Source organism: Mustela nivalis (genome assembly GCF_964662115.1).
Source record: "Mustela nivalis genome assembly, chromosome: 5".
NCBI lineage: Eukaryota > Metazoa > Chordata > Mammalia > Carnivora > Mustelidae > Mustela > Mustela nivalis.
This window is the reverse complement of record NC_139024.1, coordinates 101421821-101440391: the sequence shown is the minus strand read 5'-3', so window position 1 is coordinate 101440391 and position 18571 is coordinate 101421821. Positions and strand designations below refer to the sequence as shown.

Genomic DNA, 18571 nt, shown 5'->3' with positions numbered 1-18571 from the left:
AGGGGCCCCTAAAATGATATTATTTTATATCATAGTAATTTCCTCATAAGTATATTTATATCACATTCCATGTAATTTTGTTCACCTCAAGTTAGTGAAATCTGGTAGTTTGGTTTGGTATTTGGTTGTGTTTTCTTCTTTTTCGTTAAATAATCTAAGATATTTTGTCACTTGGAATAATATTCTTTGAGGTATTTTCTTGAGTTTGATTCCTAAGGACTTAATACATAGCATTTCATGGCTTTGGTTTCCCATTCCATTGAAAAATCTTTTTCATTTCACTTGTATTATGCAATGTACCTAAATCGTTAGTTATTAAATAGCATTATAAGGTAGTTCTTTTAGGGTTTTTAATCCTTTAGTTCTAAAAAATCTATGACTTTATCATAGTAGGCTTAATATGGACAAAATTGAAGGGAATATCACGTAAAGCAAACTTTTATTTCTAGAGCTTTCCTCTAAACGTCCTGAAAGTGTATGTGTCTGATTTTCTCTTATTTTATTTTATTTTTTTAAGGATTGACATCCATTAAAAAGGATATGACTGACATAAGCCATGGTTATGAAGATCTTGGCCTTTTACTTAAGGACAAAATAGCTGAACTGAATACCAAGCTCTCCAAATTGCAAAAGGCTCAGGAAGAATCCAGCGCCATGATGCAGTGGCTCCAGAAGATGAACAAGACTGCGGCCAAGTGGCACCAGGCACCGACACCGACAGACACTGAGGCCGTGAAGACGCAGGTGGAGCAGAATAAGGTACATCCTGCAGACACATTTCCTGAAGACCTGAAAGAGAACAGACCAGCATCCAGATCGGAGGCCTGGGCGTCAGGACCCATGTTTTGATTCCCAGCTCTGTAACCTTCAGCAAATAACTTGCCAGTTTTGCTCAATGTGTCTTTCTGTAGAAAGTGATGATCACAGTCCCCTGTTTTACGCATACATACATTATAAAATGAGCCAAATATTGGGGCATAAGCACCTTTGCCACCTTTATTTTTTAAACAGTTTTATTTTTAAGTAATCTCTATACCCAATGTGGGGCTTGAACCCACAACTCTGAGTTCCAGAGTCACATGCTCCACCAACTGAGCCCGCCCAGCGTCCCAACTTCGCCACCTTTAAATCAAGTTAAGTCTTGGGTTTTAACCAGTTATTGGAAAATATTTATTTAGGTATATTAGGGATTTGTTCTGTCCAACATAAAATAGGATAGCTCACACTTTCCCTTTGTTTAATAGGTGGCATTTCTTTCTCCATCTGTCAGGATTGGGGAAATGATTTTACACTGTGACAACAGTGGCAAAAATGTCTTTGTTTGAATTCTATAGCATGTTACCGAGGACAGTGTTGATTCACTAGTAGATTCTCAAAGCTGACAGCCTTTATCAAGACTGATTTTCTTATCAGTTACAATATTATTGATGTCATCTTCCTTTTTTCCAGAGGGATTTGTTTAAGAATAACAGGAAGTTCTTCCCAGCTCCTGGGGACTAGAGTCATTTTCTCCCTAGCTGTAGTGTTCCTCTTTCGGATTCCTTTATCAGATGGTTGAAGGCTGCTTCCGAAAAGGAGAGGAGAATAGTTAACTGCTGAATTCTGGTCCCTCACCCACTTCAGCACTCACAGTGGAAATTTTCATCTATTACAGTTGTGTTTTTGTCTTCTGATGTTGACATACTGTAACAGTTTTCTTCCCCTTGTTTAGACATTTGAGGCTGAATTGAAGCAAAATGTAAACAAGGTACAGGAATTGAAAGACAAATTGACAGAGCTCTTGGAGGAGAACCCAGACACTCCTGAGGCCCCCAAGTGGAAACAGATGCTGACGGAAATTGGTATGTCACGTCACTTATCCCAGAGTCTGTGAATGAGGAGCACAATCATTTTTAAATCATAGTCTTTATCAGAAAAAAGTGTATCCACCAGCCTCAGTTAATTTTGAATTTGCTTTAATGTTTCATGTTTACGATGTTGCAAATTTAAAAATGTCATTTCAAATTATAGTATGCTGGGACTGGGTATATCCTGTATTTATCTTGCTAAACACCGTAACAAAATGTATTTTTATGAAGAGTGTAGATACTAGTGAATAAAATGCTGTGCATCAAGTACCATGTTTTTGTCATTTTTTTTACTTGATTTTTGGTGTTTCTATTTTTTATGCTTTATTATATTTTATTATATATATATTTTATTATATTTATATATATAAATATTATATGAATTTAAATATTCCTTTAAATGTATTTTTTTTTTTGGTCTGGAAAAGGTAAGCTCCCTTCTCCTCCCTGGAGTTCCTTCAGGGGACTCATTTGGCCCCTGCTTTATGTTCTTCTCTTCCCCAGTCAGGGAAAGGGTTAAAAAGTAGCTCCCCACAGAAGTCTGCTAGTTTCCATTCTTCATCTAGAGTTATCCTTTCATCTCCATCGTGTCCCTGTGGAAACTGTTTCTCATAAACACAGAATTCTCTTCACAAGTCCTTTTAGTTTATCACCCCTTCCCATTATTATGATAAGGGAAATGCATGTAAGACAATGGTACTAATTTTCCCTACTTCATAATATTGTTTGGAAAATTCAACGAGTTATTGTGTGTACAGCTCAGACAGACTGTACCTGGCACATAGTAGGTGCTGCGTGTTCACTATGATTATAATGGTTATTTTACGATCAGTTGTTCCATTATGTTGAGCTAAATATTGTCCTTCCATTAGAGTCAGATATGCTATGATAAATTGAAAAATCAGTAAGTATGTTTTAGTTTGAAAAATGTTATCCTAAGGAAACTTAATGTTCAAAGGTATAGTTAATCCAACCATAGACTCCTTTTGCATTATAATTTATTTGTCCCTAATTCAGTGGCTCTCACCTGGGATAATCAGAATTACTTGGGGGATGGTATTATCAAGGCATTTTAGAATAGGAGTTGAGAGTGAAGAGTATTTCAAAAAAGCTTCCTGATAAGATTTTGGTATTTCTTCCTCTCAGTTCACTTTTTGAATTGCATTATTTTTGTTGTTAGATTGTGTTTGACTAGAACATACCATATAGAATTATGTCATTAGGTACGTTTTAACAGATTGGTTGTATTAAGAGCGGCCATTTATTGTATTGTGCTACATGAAAAAAATCTGTCTGATCAACTAATCACACTCATCAGTGACTATTTATTGAATGACTAATATGTTCAAATACTGGTCAGTAACTCTTGGCTTCAGGGGACAAACTGTTTTAAGGGTGGGAACAGCAGGAAAGGATTCCTAGCAGAGGCATAAGGTCTAGTGGAATTGTGACAGAAAGATTGAGCTGGGATACGTAGAGAGGGAGTAGAGTGTGTTAGGTAAGGGTTGGTGTAAGCAGAAGCCTGTTTGGATGGTAATTGTAGGATCAATAGGACTCAGAGTTTTCATCTCAGGTTCCAGACCCTCTAATATTACTAGACTAGGGTCAGTTTTGTGGGAGGTCTTGAATGTGAGCAGAAGTCTTCATATTTTATCATCTAGGTGGTGACAACTTAGTTATTAAAGGATATCACAGAAGCGACATTTATGTTTTAAGGAAGTTATTTTAGAACCAGATGGGTTGCAGCTGAGAACCACTAATTAATTACAAGGAAACCAGTGAGAAGTCTAGTAGTCTAGGATGATAGTTCTCAAAGGTGTGCTCTGGGGAGCAACAGCATCAGTATTGCCTGGGAACTTTCTAGAAATGCCAAAATTTCAGGCCTCTCTTCAGCCCTATTGAGTCAGAAATTTGGGAGATGGGGCCCAGCACCTGTGTTAAACCCTCCTAGTGATTCTAGTGCAGCTGAAGTTTGAGAACCACTAGTCCAGGCAAAACATGAGGAGGACCAAAATGGAGTTAGGGCACTAGGAATGTAAGGGATAGGTTTAAGGCTTTATGATCAAGAAGACAGGAGTTAAGAGAGTCATGAAAGCACATTTTGAAGTATTGAACTTCAGTGATATGGAAGAGAGAATAACCTTTCAAAGAACTCTGAAAATCAGAAGAATCCACCAGTTTTGATAAGAAGAAAAAGTTGTTTTTAGTGTTTAAAGGGTTGATGTGATTTCCTAGTGTTGTGACTTCCACGCAAGCAGCTAGTTGTCATTGTGTGCGATTTGAATAAAAGAGAATTGGCGTAGATCTACAAATGTGAGAGTCATTTGCCCGGCACTGATCATTGAAGATTGGCTATTCAAAGAAAGGGTTAATGTTCCTTGTTCTAGTGGGTCAGTTACAGTTGAACAGAGAGACTCTATAGGACTTCTAGAAGAAATAAGGGATCGCTGGATCCTGTTTGCCTTAAGGAATATTACATATTCTACATATTCTTCTAAGGTCAGATTCAAATTTTTCTTATACTTCAGTTGACACACAGCTCCAGGACCATAAAATCTGTATCATTAAATGCAATTAACTCTTAGATTAGGCTTTAGTCAACTGTGTTAGTAGAGTTACAAAGACCGAATGATAGCCATTATGTATCATTTTGAGTCATATCCTGCAGTATTCACATAGACAGTGATGTTAGATGTAGAAATACCAAGCACCAGTTTCATCTTTTATCTTTTTCTTTTAGATTCTAAGTGGCAAGAACTCAATCAGTTAACAGTTGATAGACAACAAAAACTGGAAGAATCCTCTAATAATCTAACCCAGTTCCAGACTGTAGAAGCTCAGTTAAAACAGTGGCTTGTGGAAAAAGAACTGATGGTCAGTGTTCTTGGGCCCTTGTCAATTGACCCAAATATGCTGAACACACAAAGGCAGCAGGTGCAGGTGAGTGGTGAGTGTTATGTGACTTAACAAGACAAATGTTTTCATTTCATTACATTCATTTCATTACATTAGCTTTGGATGGGTTTGTGCTTAAACTGCCTGGAAGTGTATTTGTGATGCTTCAGATGCCCATAAGATACCGTTCTGAGGTTAGAGGGAAACCCCCAGAGTACCACAGCCAGGAGGCATCCCAGAACAGTCTCCTGAGCCCATGAGTGGGTCAAGTCTCTTGAGCATTTCAGTCATCTTGTGGTTTGTGCAGACCCTGTTAAAAAGGGCCTTCTTTGAAATATTAATGTGATTGTGTAACTAATAACATTTTTATGAGAAGCTGGTATGTGCTTTTTATTGTTTAGAAATTACTCCTTTGAGGTTTTATTCATTTTGATTGTGGTAGAAGATAATGAAACTTGTAAAACTCATGCAGTATGCCCCTGAGGGGGTGGAGAGACAGAATAAAAAGGGGAGAAAGAAGAAGAAAAACAAAGAGGGAACCTTGAACCACACATGGGTTAGACTGGTTTAATTATAAAGTGGATGAACCCACGAGGAGAAAAAAAAAAAAAATCCCTGAGATATGAGTCAGAGGTACAAGCAAAAGCTCCATCGTGGTGCTAGTCGGATTTCCCTGCATCTACTATGGTCTCAGAGCCGTGTGGCCAGTCCTGTATATTGAAAATATGAAGCAATCTTGGTCATTGAGAGTCAACATGTCCATTGAGAGTCAACATATATGTATGTTCTTAATCTGAAGAGAATGGAAGCAAAGTATCTGGGGAAAAATCATTGCCCCTAGTCTTGGTAGTCTCCCTGAGAGAGATGAAATGTACTAACAAAGGGAAATTTCTGGATCACTCATTGTATAATGAGAGTCAGAGCTGAGCCTACATTCTGAGCAACGTGATTTATTGGCTAAAATTTTTATAATAGAGACCATTCCTCTTTGGATTAATTTAACATATTGCCCTGCCCTTGAAATAAAAACTAGGACAACAGGAACTAAAAAACAAAAGCAAACACTAGATAGATAAATACCATTTCTGTCTGTCTAAAAATGTAAAGTTTCGTTTTCCATAATCAATCATCCAATAACTTGGGTGTTTATTTGCTCTCTTTACCTCTTCGCCTTAGATTCTGCTGCAAGAATTTGACACTCGGAAGCCTCAGTACGAACAGCTAACAGATGCTGGCCGGGGCATCTTGAGCAGACCTGGTGAACACCCTTCTTTCCACGGGATTGTGAAAGAGCAACTGGCAGCTGTGACCCAAAAGTGGGACAGCCTCACGGGACAATTGAGCGACAGATGCAGCTGGATTGACCAAGCCATTGTTAAAAGCACGCAGTATCAAAGCCTGCTGAGAAGCCTTTCTGATAAACTGAGTGACTTGGATAATAAAGTCAGCAGCAGTGTGGCTGTGAGCACACACCCTGAGGCTATGAAACAGCAGTTGGAAGCAGCCCAAAAAGTGAAGCAGGAACTAGAGCAGGAAATGAAGCAGATAAAAGTGGCCCAGACCCTCTGTGAGGATTTGTCAGCACTGGTGAAGGAAGAGTACTTGAAAGCAGAGCTTAGTAGGCAACTGGAAGGCATCTTAAAATTATTTAAGGATGTTGAACAAAAAGCAGGTTTGTCTATCTTTGAATACATGGATTTCCCGGAAACGGAGATCAGTACCGTGCCTCTTTCCAGGAGGTGGCCCCAAATCTAGGACCCTGAGGGGCCTCTGCCCTCCTTGAGAGCGCAGAGGAAGTAGGGGCCACTTTACTGAGTGCAGACACAGCTGTGGGGGTAACGCACAAACAATGGGCAAAAGTCACATAACCGTGGAAATGTCAGATATTTCAAAACGGTCTTTGAAAGATGTCCGTTAATGTTTTTGCTGCATGACAGTTTCATTGCACCAGAGGAACAGGTGAATATACTTCTTAAAAATGCTTCGAGTCCTTTTCTTACCTGTGGTGACTCTGTTCTGTCCTGTCATAGAAAGCTTTTCTAGAGGAATGTTGAAAGAGAAGCATTGGGCACTAGGTTCTTCTCTCACCAAGTCTTGGTAGTCTCCCTGAGAGAGAAGCATTGTGCACTAGGTTCTTCTCTCACCTACCTTGGACCTGATTATGTGACAGATGTGCCCATGGGGCTCAGAGGCAGCAGGAATGAGTACCTGAAGAGAGCACAGTTGGCTACTGTGTTTGTTCTGATTGAAAAGTAACTCTAAGTGCCTTGCAACTAGTAAATACTCAGTTTATATATTTTTTAATTGATTGGATTTGCTTATTGATTGTAGCAACTGTCTCCAACCTACTCCTTTATTTTGATGGGATACTGGTGATGTTCGCTGTGGTGATGATGAGATGATTACTGTTGCAACCACATTCCCATGACAGGCATGAAGCTGAGAACTTTACATGTATTATCATTTAATTGCCACAGCAGCTTCTATTAATTTTGCCAGTTTATACTTGGGGAGATGAGGCTCAGAGGTTTAATTATCCACCCAGGGTCTAACAGTTCTTGAGGGGTTAAGCCGGAACCCAGACCCACGCAGTCCCTCTGTGCTGCTGTGTGGGGCCTTCATGATATGTAAAAACCGCACCAGTGAACAAGTCATTTCCCTTTTAGATGGTTCTGTCCACTTATTTGGTGGTTTTTCTCTTGGCTTTTCATAGATTAGATTACATTTTGATGTAAAATAAACATATCTGTGATTTCATTTTTAGAGAATCATGTTCAGCACCTTCAGGCAGCCTGTGCAAGCTCTCACCAATTTCAGCAAATGTCCCAAGATTTCCAGGTTTGGCTGGATACGAAGAAAGAGGAGCAAAACCGTTCCCCCCCAATATCAGCCAGACTTGATGTCTTGGAGTCATTAATTAAAGACCAGGAAGACTTTAGTAAAACTCTGTCTGCTCAGTCTAATATTTATGAAAAAACCATTGCAGAAGGTGAAAATCTTTTATTAAAAACACAAGGGTCTGAGAAGGCGGCCTTACAGTCACAACTTAACACAATTAAAACCAATTGGGATGGATTTAATAAGCAGGTGAAAGAACGAGAAGACAAGGTAAAAGATTCACTGGGAAGAGCCCGCAAGTATAAAGAGCATGTAGAGACTCTCCGGCCATGGATAGACGACTGTCAGAATAACCTGGAGGAAATAAAATTTTGCTTGGATCCTGCTGAAACTGAGAATGCTATGGCCAAGTTAAAGTCTTTGCAGAAGGAAATGAACCAACACTTGGGGATGGTAGAACTGCTCAACAACGCAGCCAGCAGCTTGCTCAGTGTCTGTGAGGTAGATAAAGAAGTTGTTACAGATGAGAATAAATCACTGATCCAGAAGGTAGAGATGGTCACTGAACAACTTCACAGTAAGAAACTCTGTCTGGAAAGCATGGCCCAGAAGTTGAAAGAATTTCAGGAAGTTTCCAAAGAAGCTAAAAGGCAGCTTGAGTGTGTAAAGGAACAGCTGGATGCCCATGACTCCCTAGGACCCCAGGCCTACAGTAACAAGTACCTGACCATGTTGCAAACCCAGCAGAAGGCACTTCAGACCGTAAAGCATCAGGTAGATTTGGTCAAAGGACTTGCCCAGGACCTCGTGGTAGAAGCCTCAGACTCAAAGGGAACCTCTGATATTTTATTACAAGCAGAAACCTTAGCTCAAGACCATAGTGCGCTGAATCAGCAGGTTGATGAAAGGTGTTCGTTCTTGGAAACAAAACTTCAGGGCATTGGGCATTTCCAGAATACCATCCGAGAGATGTTTTCTCAGTTTGCAGAGTTCGATGATGAATTGGATAGCATGGCCCCAGTGGGGAGAGATATAGACACCTTGCAAAAGCAGAAGGAGGCTATTCAAGCCTTTCTGAAGAAACTAGAAGCCCTCATAGCCAGCAACGACAATGCTAATAAAACCTGCAAGATGATGCTGGCCATGGAAGAGACCTCACCTGACCTTGTTGGAATCAAAAGGGACTTGGAGGCTTTAAGCAAACAATGCAACAAGTTACTGGATCGGGCCCAAGCCAGGGAAGAGCAGGTTGAAGGGACAATCGGACGTCTTGAAGAATTCTACAGCAAACTGAAGGAATTTTCTTCTCTGCTTCAGAAGGCTGAAGAACATGAAGAGTCTCAAGGCCCTGTTGGTATGGAAACAGAGACAATTAACCAACAGCTTGACGTGTTCAAGGTAGGAATTCTTCATTTTTACTGTTTTTTAAAAAAAATTTTAAGAGAATTTTTATTTCATATTTTCATTGTGTTTTATTAGAAAAACAATTTCTTTTTTATTTTTAAAAGAAATTTGTAACTGGTACAGAAAGGAGATTGCCTTTTCCTTTTTTTTTTTTTTTTATGATTATATTTATTTATTTGACAGACAGAGATCACAAGTAGGGAGAGAAGCAGGCAGAGAGAGGAGGAAGCAGGTTCCCTGCTGAGGAGAGAGCCTGATGCGGGGTTTGATCGTAGGACCCTGAACCCTGGGATCATGACCTGAGCTGAAGGCAGAGGCTTTAACCCACTGAGCCACCCAGGTGCCCCAGATTGCCTGTTTTGTAGAGCCTTCTAATATAGCTATCACACAGTGTTTGAGCCTGAATGAGCACATGTGGAGGCAATATCCAGGCATGTGGAGATTTCCAAGACTTCTAGGGATTTGGGCCCTTGTAGGGTTAGACCTGAGATAATATCAAGAGGTCAAAGGGTGCTTGAAAAGTTTTAGGTGAGCCTGAAACTAACATTGTAGGGTCTGTTTCTGATGTCATTCACAACCGACATCTGGAGTGACCAGAGCCATATTTTAAACTCTCCTGCAGAGGCCTAACTATAACATAAAAAGCTTGTTCTCTTCATGTTTGTCTCCCAGCATTTTATTTAAATGGTGAATTATAGTCTTTTCCTCTTTTCCTTTTTATAGTATTCTTATCCTTTTTAATTTAATTTCTTTTGTAAACTTTTTCTTCCAAAAGTTCATATTTTGAAAGGCAGAGTGGAGTTCCATGTCATAAACCTGGTTTTATAAAAACAGATCTTGGGCTCATGCTCCAGAGGATTAGGAATAAAATATTTTTGATGAACGGTAAGTTCCTCAGTGCTAGAGATGTCTGCCACTTGATAGCTTGGAGTGAGCTTAATAAATAGAACATTAGATTAAAATGGTTGGACCATGTGCAATGTCACTGGATTTGACTTCATTTATGATAGTAAGGGCAGAAATTGCATCTCCACAATGGACAAAGACAGGTTCAACCTTGTACAGAGGGGCTCCTACATATCAAGAATTTGCTGCATGGGACCAGTATGAATCTTTGGGGTTAGCATGGGTCTTGTTCTGTTCATGAGGTGTATTTTACTTTGCAGTAAAGACCGGTATGACAATTAGTCCCACCATTTGCACATAAAGGATAAAAAAAAGACCAAATAAAAGTAGCATTTGCGAAACTATGAATTGTTTCCCATGAGAGATGAGTAAGAATCAGATGTGCTATCAAATTCTGTGCTGTTATATTTGACATAGTATCTCTTTTGTTCAGCTTTAATAACATTATTTAGGGGTCTGAGTTTTGAAAAATAACTTCTTTTTCTTATTACTATTATGGTTATTTGTGTTTTATAAGATACCTTTAAGGCCCAGTTCCTTCAGGGCTTAAAAATCTGTGAATCTATATAGACACTGATTTTTGAAGGCAAAGAATGTGTTAACCTTAAAAAGTAAAACTGCCAATTATTTTACCAGCTAAAGATTGATTTATTAGAGAATTGCAGGGTGGGATGAGCAAGCTGGGGCAGAACCATAGACAAGTCTGGAGAAGAAAGGAAAGGAACGTTCTTTGGTAGAGGAAAGCTAGAATTTGGGAAGGCTGTTGTAAACAAAATGTCCATTGCAGTAAACTGGGATTTGAAAGGATAGTGGCTCCTCACTGGCTGAGTTGTGACCGTCTCTCCTTGGCCGGACTGTCGTGGGCCTTAGAGAGGAGGAGGTAAACCTTTCTTGCTCCTGTCTGTGCAGCAGTGAAGTATTAGTGTCCACTCGCAAGCTCTGTCTATTCCTGTTGGATTTCAGTTGAGGACTGAGTGGTAGGCAATGAGATCTCCCCCTCCTGAACTTCCCATCCCCATTTTAGGGAGGTTTCCCTTAATTAATTAAGGGAAGGCTATCACACTGTTGATTTTACTCCTTAATTGGTCTGTCAGACTTTCCTGTTTTTGGTTTGCAAAGCTGAGATTTCACATGAGAGGATTTGCTATTATAAAAACAAAGTTCTGTGACAATGGCTGCCTCAGAGATTTGGGGAGAACTTGATGAGTGAGTCTCTGGAATTTTCTGTAGAACCCTGACAAATTTTGAGTGCTTGAATGACAATAGTCAAGTTGCCTTCTTCCTAGTGAAATTGAAGCATGTCCAGTGCCTTTGTGAAACATTATCATTTTTCTGGATTTTCTGTGAATTTGTGTAGGGGGAAAAAAAACAAACAAAAAACTACTTCAACTATGTATAAGAAAATGGGCCAAAGTAATAATTTTGGTGCTGCTGCTTGCAGATGCCTCCCTCGCTGTGTTCCCAGTCATGAGTACATTGAAAAATGTGGCTCTCTCTAGAGAAAGTTCTTTTGAAAGTAAGAAAAAGCAGAGGTAAGAGGAACTCTCTCACCAGTGCATTCAAAGTGTTTTGTAAACTCAAAAGCACTAAGGCATCATTACCATTAATGGCTGCAGAGATTGTTTTATTTGATTGTGAAGAGAAATAAAGTGGTCATTTCTTCTAAAATAAACCACTTATCATGCTGTGTTGTCTCTTTTCTGATTACTTTGGAAGGAGGTGATTGATTTTAATGAAATTTAGTAATAAAGAACATCTTGACATAACTTCAGTGTCTTGAGACCCAGTGACTAAAATAAAAGTTTCCAAGTGGACAAGTTGTCTACATTTAATATATTCGAGGACCAGAGGGGGAAAAATAACAAGAATGTTATTATGGTAAATAAAGATGGTAGTGTAGACAGTCACTAATTCTATTTATTTGTGTGTGTGTGTGTCTGTTCTAAAAAAAGCAATTACAACAATTAATATTTATGGAGGGCTTTTTATAATTTGACATTACTCTCTCAGGTAGCTTTAGCTTAACCTAATATCATGGATAGAATCTTATAACCATTTTCCATAATATAAATTCAGAGTAGGCTTGAAACTTAGCTATTACCTAGCTACTCAGTAGAGGGTGCCTTGTAGTCACTGGGAGGGTAATGGATTATTTAAATTTGGTAAGACTTCTCTGTTTCCATTTTTTTTTTCCTAAAAATTAACCTAAGAAATAGCAGTTAATATCCTTGAAAGTTCAAAATTAATTCATGTTTAAGATACCAACCTAAACATAATGATTAAATACATATGCTATTCTGAACCAAATGTCCTAATTCATGTCTGTGAAAGCTATTCCAAATTTTTGAAAATATATTGGTAATAACTTCTGTGTTAAAGTTTTTAAATTATTTGCGTGAGTTCTGTTTACCATGTTTTCTGACTTCTAAATATTAGTCACCTGACTAAAATGTATGAAACGTGAGGTGTTTTCTCTTACTGTTGATAATTTAAAGTATCATTTTTCTGCTTAAATTGTCTATATTACATTAAATTCTATGCGCATCATCATAAATTCCTAGGCAGAAAAGAAAAAATTCCCTTTGGTGTTCCCCCTTCCCTGCCTCCTGCTAAAGATTCTTAGCATAACATTATCTTCAAATCTAAACTACATTATTAAGTAATATTAATATTTCCACATTTTTATTTATCAAAGACACATGTAACCAACTGTATACAAGGAACATGTCCCAGCAGTTCCTGTGATGTCATCAATAGCCAGTCAGATCTTCTGATCATCATGAAGTAATCACTATCACCATATTGAATTGATTTAATTTCAGTGAAGATCAAAGAAACCTGATGTTTTAATGAACATATACAGTCACATCCTAGCTAAACATGTACCCTTCCCACCTCTATAGAGGCCATGGTAAAAAGGCTTATCTCAGAATCGCTTTACTGTTTATTTCTGTTGCTGCCCCAAGTTGTAATTCAGTTTGTCCCCACAAATAATGTATCTCCAGTACAAAGTCTCTCTAAACTGATTTGTTTTTATTTTCAAAATTGAAATAGAATTACATAGAGCAGAAAATGTTTAAGCCAAACCAAAACCATAGACAGAGATCAAAACACCTGCCTCATACACTGGGATACGTGTTCTCTAGTCCCTGTGAAGGCATTGTTTAACCCAGGTGTCTTCATTTGAATAGGGGTCAACTAAAATGCCGGGTATCTTGAGGCTGCAGAAACCAGGCAGTTGGAGCCCAATTTGTAAATAGTATTGCTGAAATAAATCACTTTCCAAATACTTTCCTAAGGTATTTATGATTTGATCCTAAAACAATCTCTGTGATGTCACCATATTTTTAAAGATAAAATTGAACTATCCAGAGAATGCTTTAACATAGTGGGTTTTAAGTGTGCCCATATTGTTATATAGAGGCCTGTGGCGAATTGTTCCCCATTTTAGTTGAAAACAGGAGGACATGAAGTTTAGCTGTTGTAGAAGAGGTTTTTCTTAGGGAAAAAAATTCTTACTTACTTGACTGGATTTCTGTTCACGTGACTTTATTAGCAAGGCAGTTGCACGATATCTTCCTCTGGTATTTTTAAAAACTGAAAATATTTTCACTGTAGAAACCACAATTTGATGCATGGGCCTTATGGGAAGGTCACATCATTTAATCAGCTAGCATCAGTGTGGCACTTAAGATTTTAGGAAGAAAAAATATCATCCATGCTGGGGAAGAGAGAAGACCCACCCAAGCAGAGACCAGGACGCCAAGCTACGGAGAGCTGACACTGATCTGCTGTGTGGTGTCAGTAAAACCTCGTAATTCTCACTCAAAAACCAGCAGACCATGGGTGCTTGGCAACGTGCATTCTCTTTCTGCTTTTGCTAAGTAACACTGTCACTCTCTATGCTGCATGGTTCTCTCTTCTATTGCTTTAAGATTGAGAATTAAAGTAGGTTGTTCAGAGGGCAGTTTTAGCCAGAGATTTTATGTGCCAGGTGTGGGGGGAGGAGGGAAGGATTTTTTTTTCTTCTCTGTCTTTTTTTTTTTTTTTATTTTGTTGTTAATGGGATAAAACTACAACACCATTTTAAAGGGATTATCCTCCTCCCCCAGTGCCAGATTATCAAATCTATTGTCATTATCATATAGACCTCCCTTAGATGAAAGGTGGTCTACATAATTTATTAATGTGGAAAGTTGCTTAAAGGTGTGGGTGTGTCTGTGTGTGTGTGAGAGAGAATTTGGTTTGTGGTTATGGAATTATACTTTGGTCTCTTGTTAAGAAAATTTGACTTGTAAATGTTTTTTAAGTGGTTGCGCAGGACTATAATCATTCATTAAGTAATGTCTCAGGGAGGTCAATGCTGTGGTTATAAAGTTAACTGGAAAGCTTTTGGAGCTGTCCAGGAACCAGGATACCCTGAGAAAATGTGCTCACATATCCTGTTGCTCACTTATTAATTGCCTTAATTTCAAGACTACTTTGTTTTAGTAGTGTCTTAGTATGAAAAGTGTTTTCAGGTTTTGTTTGGTTTTTGGTTTTCTGAGGGAGGTTGAACATTGAGACATTGGTTTTTGCTTAACTTGCAAAAACTTTTTTAACTTTAAAAGTTTTTTAAAAAAAACTTTAACTTTCAGAAGTTATATATGCACATATGCCTATATTTCAGTTAGCAGTGTTATATATAGAATCACTTTCTGTTACACAGAGTATTTTTTATCAGAGTATTTTTTATCCACTGTCATCTGAAAACCATATTGAAGATAGAGGAAAAATAATATTATAGTTACTTACAGGAAAAATAGCAAATACCTATTAAAACTGTTAACCTAGCGTTCACACCAAGATAAATTCCCATCAAGATCAGACAGTAAGTCTGTTAAGTGTTTTTGAAGTTGTTTGCTTTTGTGGTGGGTTATCATATCCTACTTTTTTTTTAAATATAAACTACTTCTACTAAAATAAATAGCTATTGCATATTCATCTGATAAGTATCCTTGAAAATCCTTTAGTTATTTATGTGAAGATGTTTATTATTTTTGAAACTAAAAACATGGGATTTTTTCAGTTTTCATTATCTAGTAGTGTTTATGTTTCAGAGAAAAACAGAAATTGTTGCTCCAAAGGCTTATTTTTGTGTCATAGCAAACCATATTCTCCCCTCCCCCAACAAACCATGTATCTCTTGTTTGGCTTCTGATCCAGATTTCAGTACCTAGCTGTTGGGACAGGAAAATACTCCTGTCCGTTTTCGTGGATAATGCACATTCTCTGCTTACTGCACATTGACTTTCTCAATATTACCAATCCTTCAGCCCTAAAAACTGCATGTTTTAGTTGGTAAAATTAGCCTTTAGCTTTTCTATGAAATGGATTGTTGCACTTGGTGGTAAGACTTTTGAAGAACTTTTTTTTCAATTACTTAATTTCACCTTAGAAATAGAAAATGAGAAAGTGGTACTAGTTTGCTATTATGCAGTTAGAATTTGTGTACTTTTCCAAAATCATCTGCCTTTAGGAGATACTTTAGCTCACGAATACCCAGTAGGCAACAGCAAGTAAGCAGTCACATTTTGGGAACATTTAACATTATAATTTCTGTATATATGAAATAATAGGGTTAACTATTTTTCAGAAGAACTTTGCTCATTTTATTCATCATTGTGATTATGAAAATGTGAGAGGTCTAGATATAATGATTAATATTTAACAGTTTAACATGTCTTTATTATATATTATATAATATATCTTGATTTTATTAACATTAGAGACTATAACATTTAAAGTAGCTGTATAAATAAAATTTGGGAAGGGAAGATAAACCAGTCTAGCTTTGCTCTAAAAATGTATGAGTTCTTTAGTTATCCAGATACACCTCTGGAGTGTGATTTTTTTTGTTGTTTTTTTTTTTTTTTGAGGGTAGGGAGGGCAGAGACCCTGAGACTGTGACCTGAACCGAAATCAAGAGTCACATGCTTAATCGACTAAGCCACGCAGGCACCCCTGGAATGTGATTTTAAGTAACAAAGATATATACATACATGCATCATGTATACATACATACATACATATATATACACACTATAATTATCATAAATACTAATATAATATCAATAGCTCAGATTTTAACCTGAATCAGAATTATTAGGATTATCATTTGTAGACTTAGTTGAAATTAGTTTAGTAAAATAGGAATTCAGTTATTAAATAAGTGACATATACTTAAACATAATCACCGAGGGCATTTTCCCTTAACATTCCTTAGTTCCAAACTGTATATTGTGCCCATTTTCTCACCCATATTCTCCACTGTACTCTAAGTTGTATAAGGACAGTGGTACTGAATGTCTTTGCACCAATGTTTTGCCAGTGCTTACTGTGGTGTTTGGTAGATAGTACTTTTTTAATGAATGCTTGAATTTATAAGTGGATTATATATGTAGTTTAAAAATTTAACTTTAAAAATATACACTATCCACCTCAAATGTGAAAGTTACATGTTGCTCTTCTTAGGTTTGCATAAAACCCAAATAATATTGTGATAATGATTCAGAGTAAGATTCTAAGGAGAATAAGGGCCATTCTTATGGAAAGTTTCATTAGAATCTCAGGATGTTTAGGGAAAGATACTCATCCATATTCATGGAAACTTGAATATTAATATTGCCATGAATAAGTACTTTTCAGTCTTTTCATATCAGGATAGGGACAGTTGGGAGTAAAACTCTTGGTCTCTCATAATTCTCAGTCTAGTGCCCAGTCTACTATTCAAACATGGTAACTGTGTGCACTTTTTTCTTTTTTTTACTATTAGTACCCCAGAACAACCTCTGTGCTCAAGCACCAGAGGATCAAGGGCTTATTGAAATATTTCACTACTTGACTATGAAAAATGGGCATTGATACTGTGATATTAATAGGTACTTTTATACACATTTGTCTTTATAGATGGCTATATATGTATATATTTTTCTTTTCCCAACTTAATGGTGGCCACATACTGAATTGCATCAAATAATTGTTGAATGGGTGTTATTACCTATAGAGTTCTGGTTGGAAATAAGGTTTTGTTTTTTTTTTTAAAGGTTCAGTTCTTAAGTATATAAAAATAATTTTGGAATAATGTTTTCTCATGAAAAGTACAAAAGTTCCCAGCCACATCTTTTCTGTAAAATTCCCAGAGAATGTATATAAGGTTGTTCTTCTTCTTCTTCTTCTTTTTTTTTTTTTTTTTTTACCATAACTGCCTTCTTTGGGTCAACACAGTTTTATTTACATTTAAATGATTATTTTGTGAGATTGAGAAAAAAACAATCCGCTTTAATTTGTAGGTCTGTCTGCTACTCTAATAGTGTTGCTTATTTCATAAAATAAAAAAATGGATAGATTTTATTTATCTAAACAAAATTATTAATTTTTCCTGCAAAGGTTAAGGTTTGTCTTGCTGAATTTATTTTCAGTGTTTTTAAAGAGTGTTCCATCGATAACCATCTGCGGATGTGATTTTGTTTATTAAATATCCAGTCACTGGCTGCCCTTGATCTTTGTCTGGGCCTTGCATTAAGCTCCAGGGGCCTGTGTGGTTATTAGTAACTACCGATATTCATGTCAGCAGCGCTCAGGGCTATGCCCACAGGAATAATTTACTCTGGAGAACAGTCAAACTTGAACTTGGGCTTTAAAAAGCAATGATTCACCGCCGGACTCAAAGTGATCCGCACTTTGCATGGCAAATGCTACTGAAACAGAGTCTGCAACAGCAGCGCCTGAGGTGTGGTTTGAGGGTGTGGTTTCATCTGGAGGGTAGGGACCTGCGTAGCCCTTTCCCCCTCCATTTAATATTCAAATGAGCACGGCTAGGGGCGTTCACAAAAGGCTTTCCTCAGGGAGTCCCTGGAGTCTGGCTCTACCTCTGCAAGCCCTTCGGATCCCTCCCCAAGTTGAACCACGTAGTTGGTGGGATTTCGGGGATCTCTGAACCCGAGCTGCCCCTCTCCCCGGTGCCGGGAGCGGGTCTGATGGGCGCTGATGTCACCACCAAGCTGTTGCGCTGCCGCCTCCCGGCCTCTAGGTACCTCCCCCTGAAGCAGCTCGCCGGCTCCCGAGAGGAGGCCAGGAGTCCAAGAAAAAGATGACTGCGAAGTTAAGTCGCGCGAGGGCGTAGCAGCGAGGCGCTGGTGCTGCGGGCCGGGAGCGCGGGAGCGCGGCTCCGCGAAGGGACGAGTCGGGGCTGCCGGAAGAGAGAGGGCGTTGCTGGCGGCGCCCTGGCTCGGGAGGATGCCTGCCGGGGACCGCACTGCCCGGAGGAGTCCCTGCTGGAGTTCCTTGTCTGTCTGCCTCCCCCACCGGCCACCTCTGCCTCTCTCCAGCTGTAGCTAAAATGAAAGCCAAACCGCGGCCACAGAGGGTCAGTTTCAAAGGCTAGAGTAGTCTCGGTTTTCAGCTGAATGGGAATTGCGCTGCTTGTGCCTTAGAGGAAACCCGGAGCTCCTCTCTGCTGCAGTTGCCTCAGGTGGAATAAGCCTTAAGGAAGATCAGATAAGACTTTGGAAATGGCTTTTTTTTTTTTTTTTTTAAAGGAGAGTTTATAGTACACCGTGCTTTCTGTTTACTTTAAACGGTTGTTGGACTGTCCTGGCTTGGCTGTCCAAAAGTATTTTTTTTTTCTTTTGGGTAGCCTC

General features: G+C 38.4%; 1 protein-coding gene across 16 annotated transcripts in view; it reads left to right on the top strand.

Annotated features, from left to right (window-relative positions):
- DST (dystonin) overlaps nt 1–18571 on the top strand; it is a 469472-nt gene that overhangs the window by 368528 nt on the left and 82373 nt on the right. For all 16 annotated transcript variants that reach the window (XM_082731256.1, XM_082731255.1, XM_082731253.1 and 13 more), the window contains 5 exons: nt 518–759; nt 1712–1841; nt 4588–4787; nt 5919–6414; nt 7507–8978. In XM_082731256.1, the coding sequence (XP_082587382.1) occupies nt 518–759; nt 1712–1841; nt 4588–4787; nt 5919–6414; nt 7507–8978 (2540 nt within the window). The remainder of the gene's footprint in view (nt 1–517; nt 760–1711; nt 1842–4587; nt 4788–5918; nt 6415–7506; nt 8979–18571) is intronic.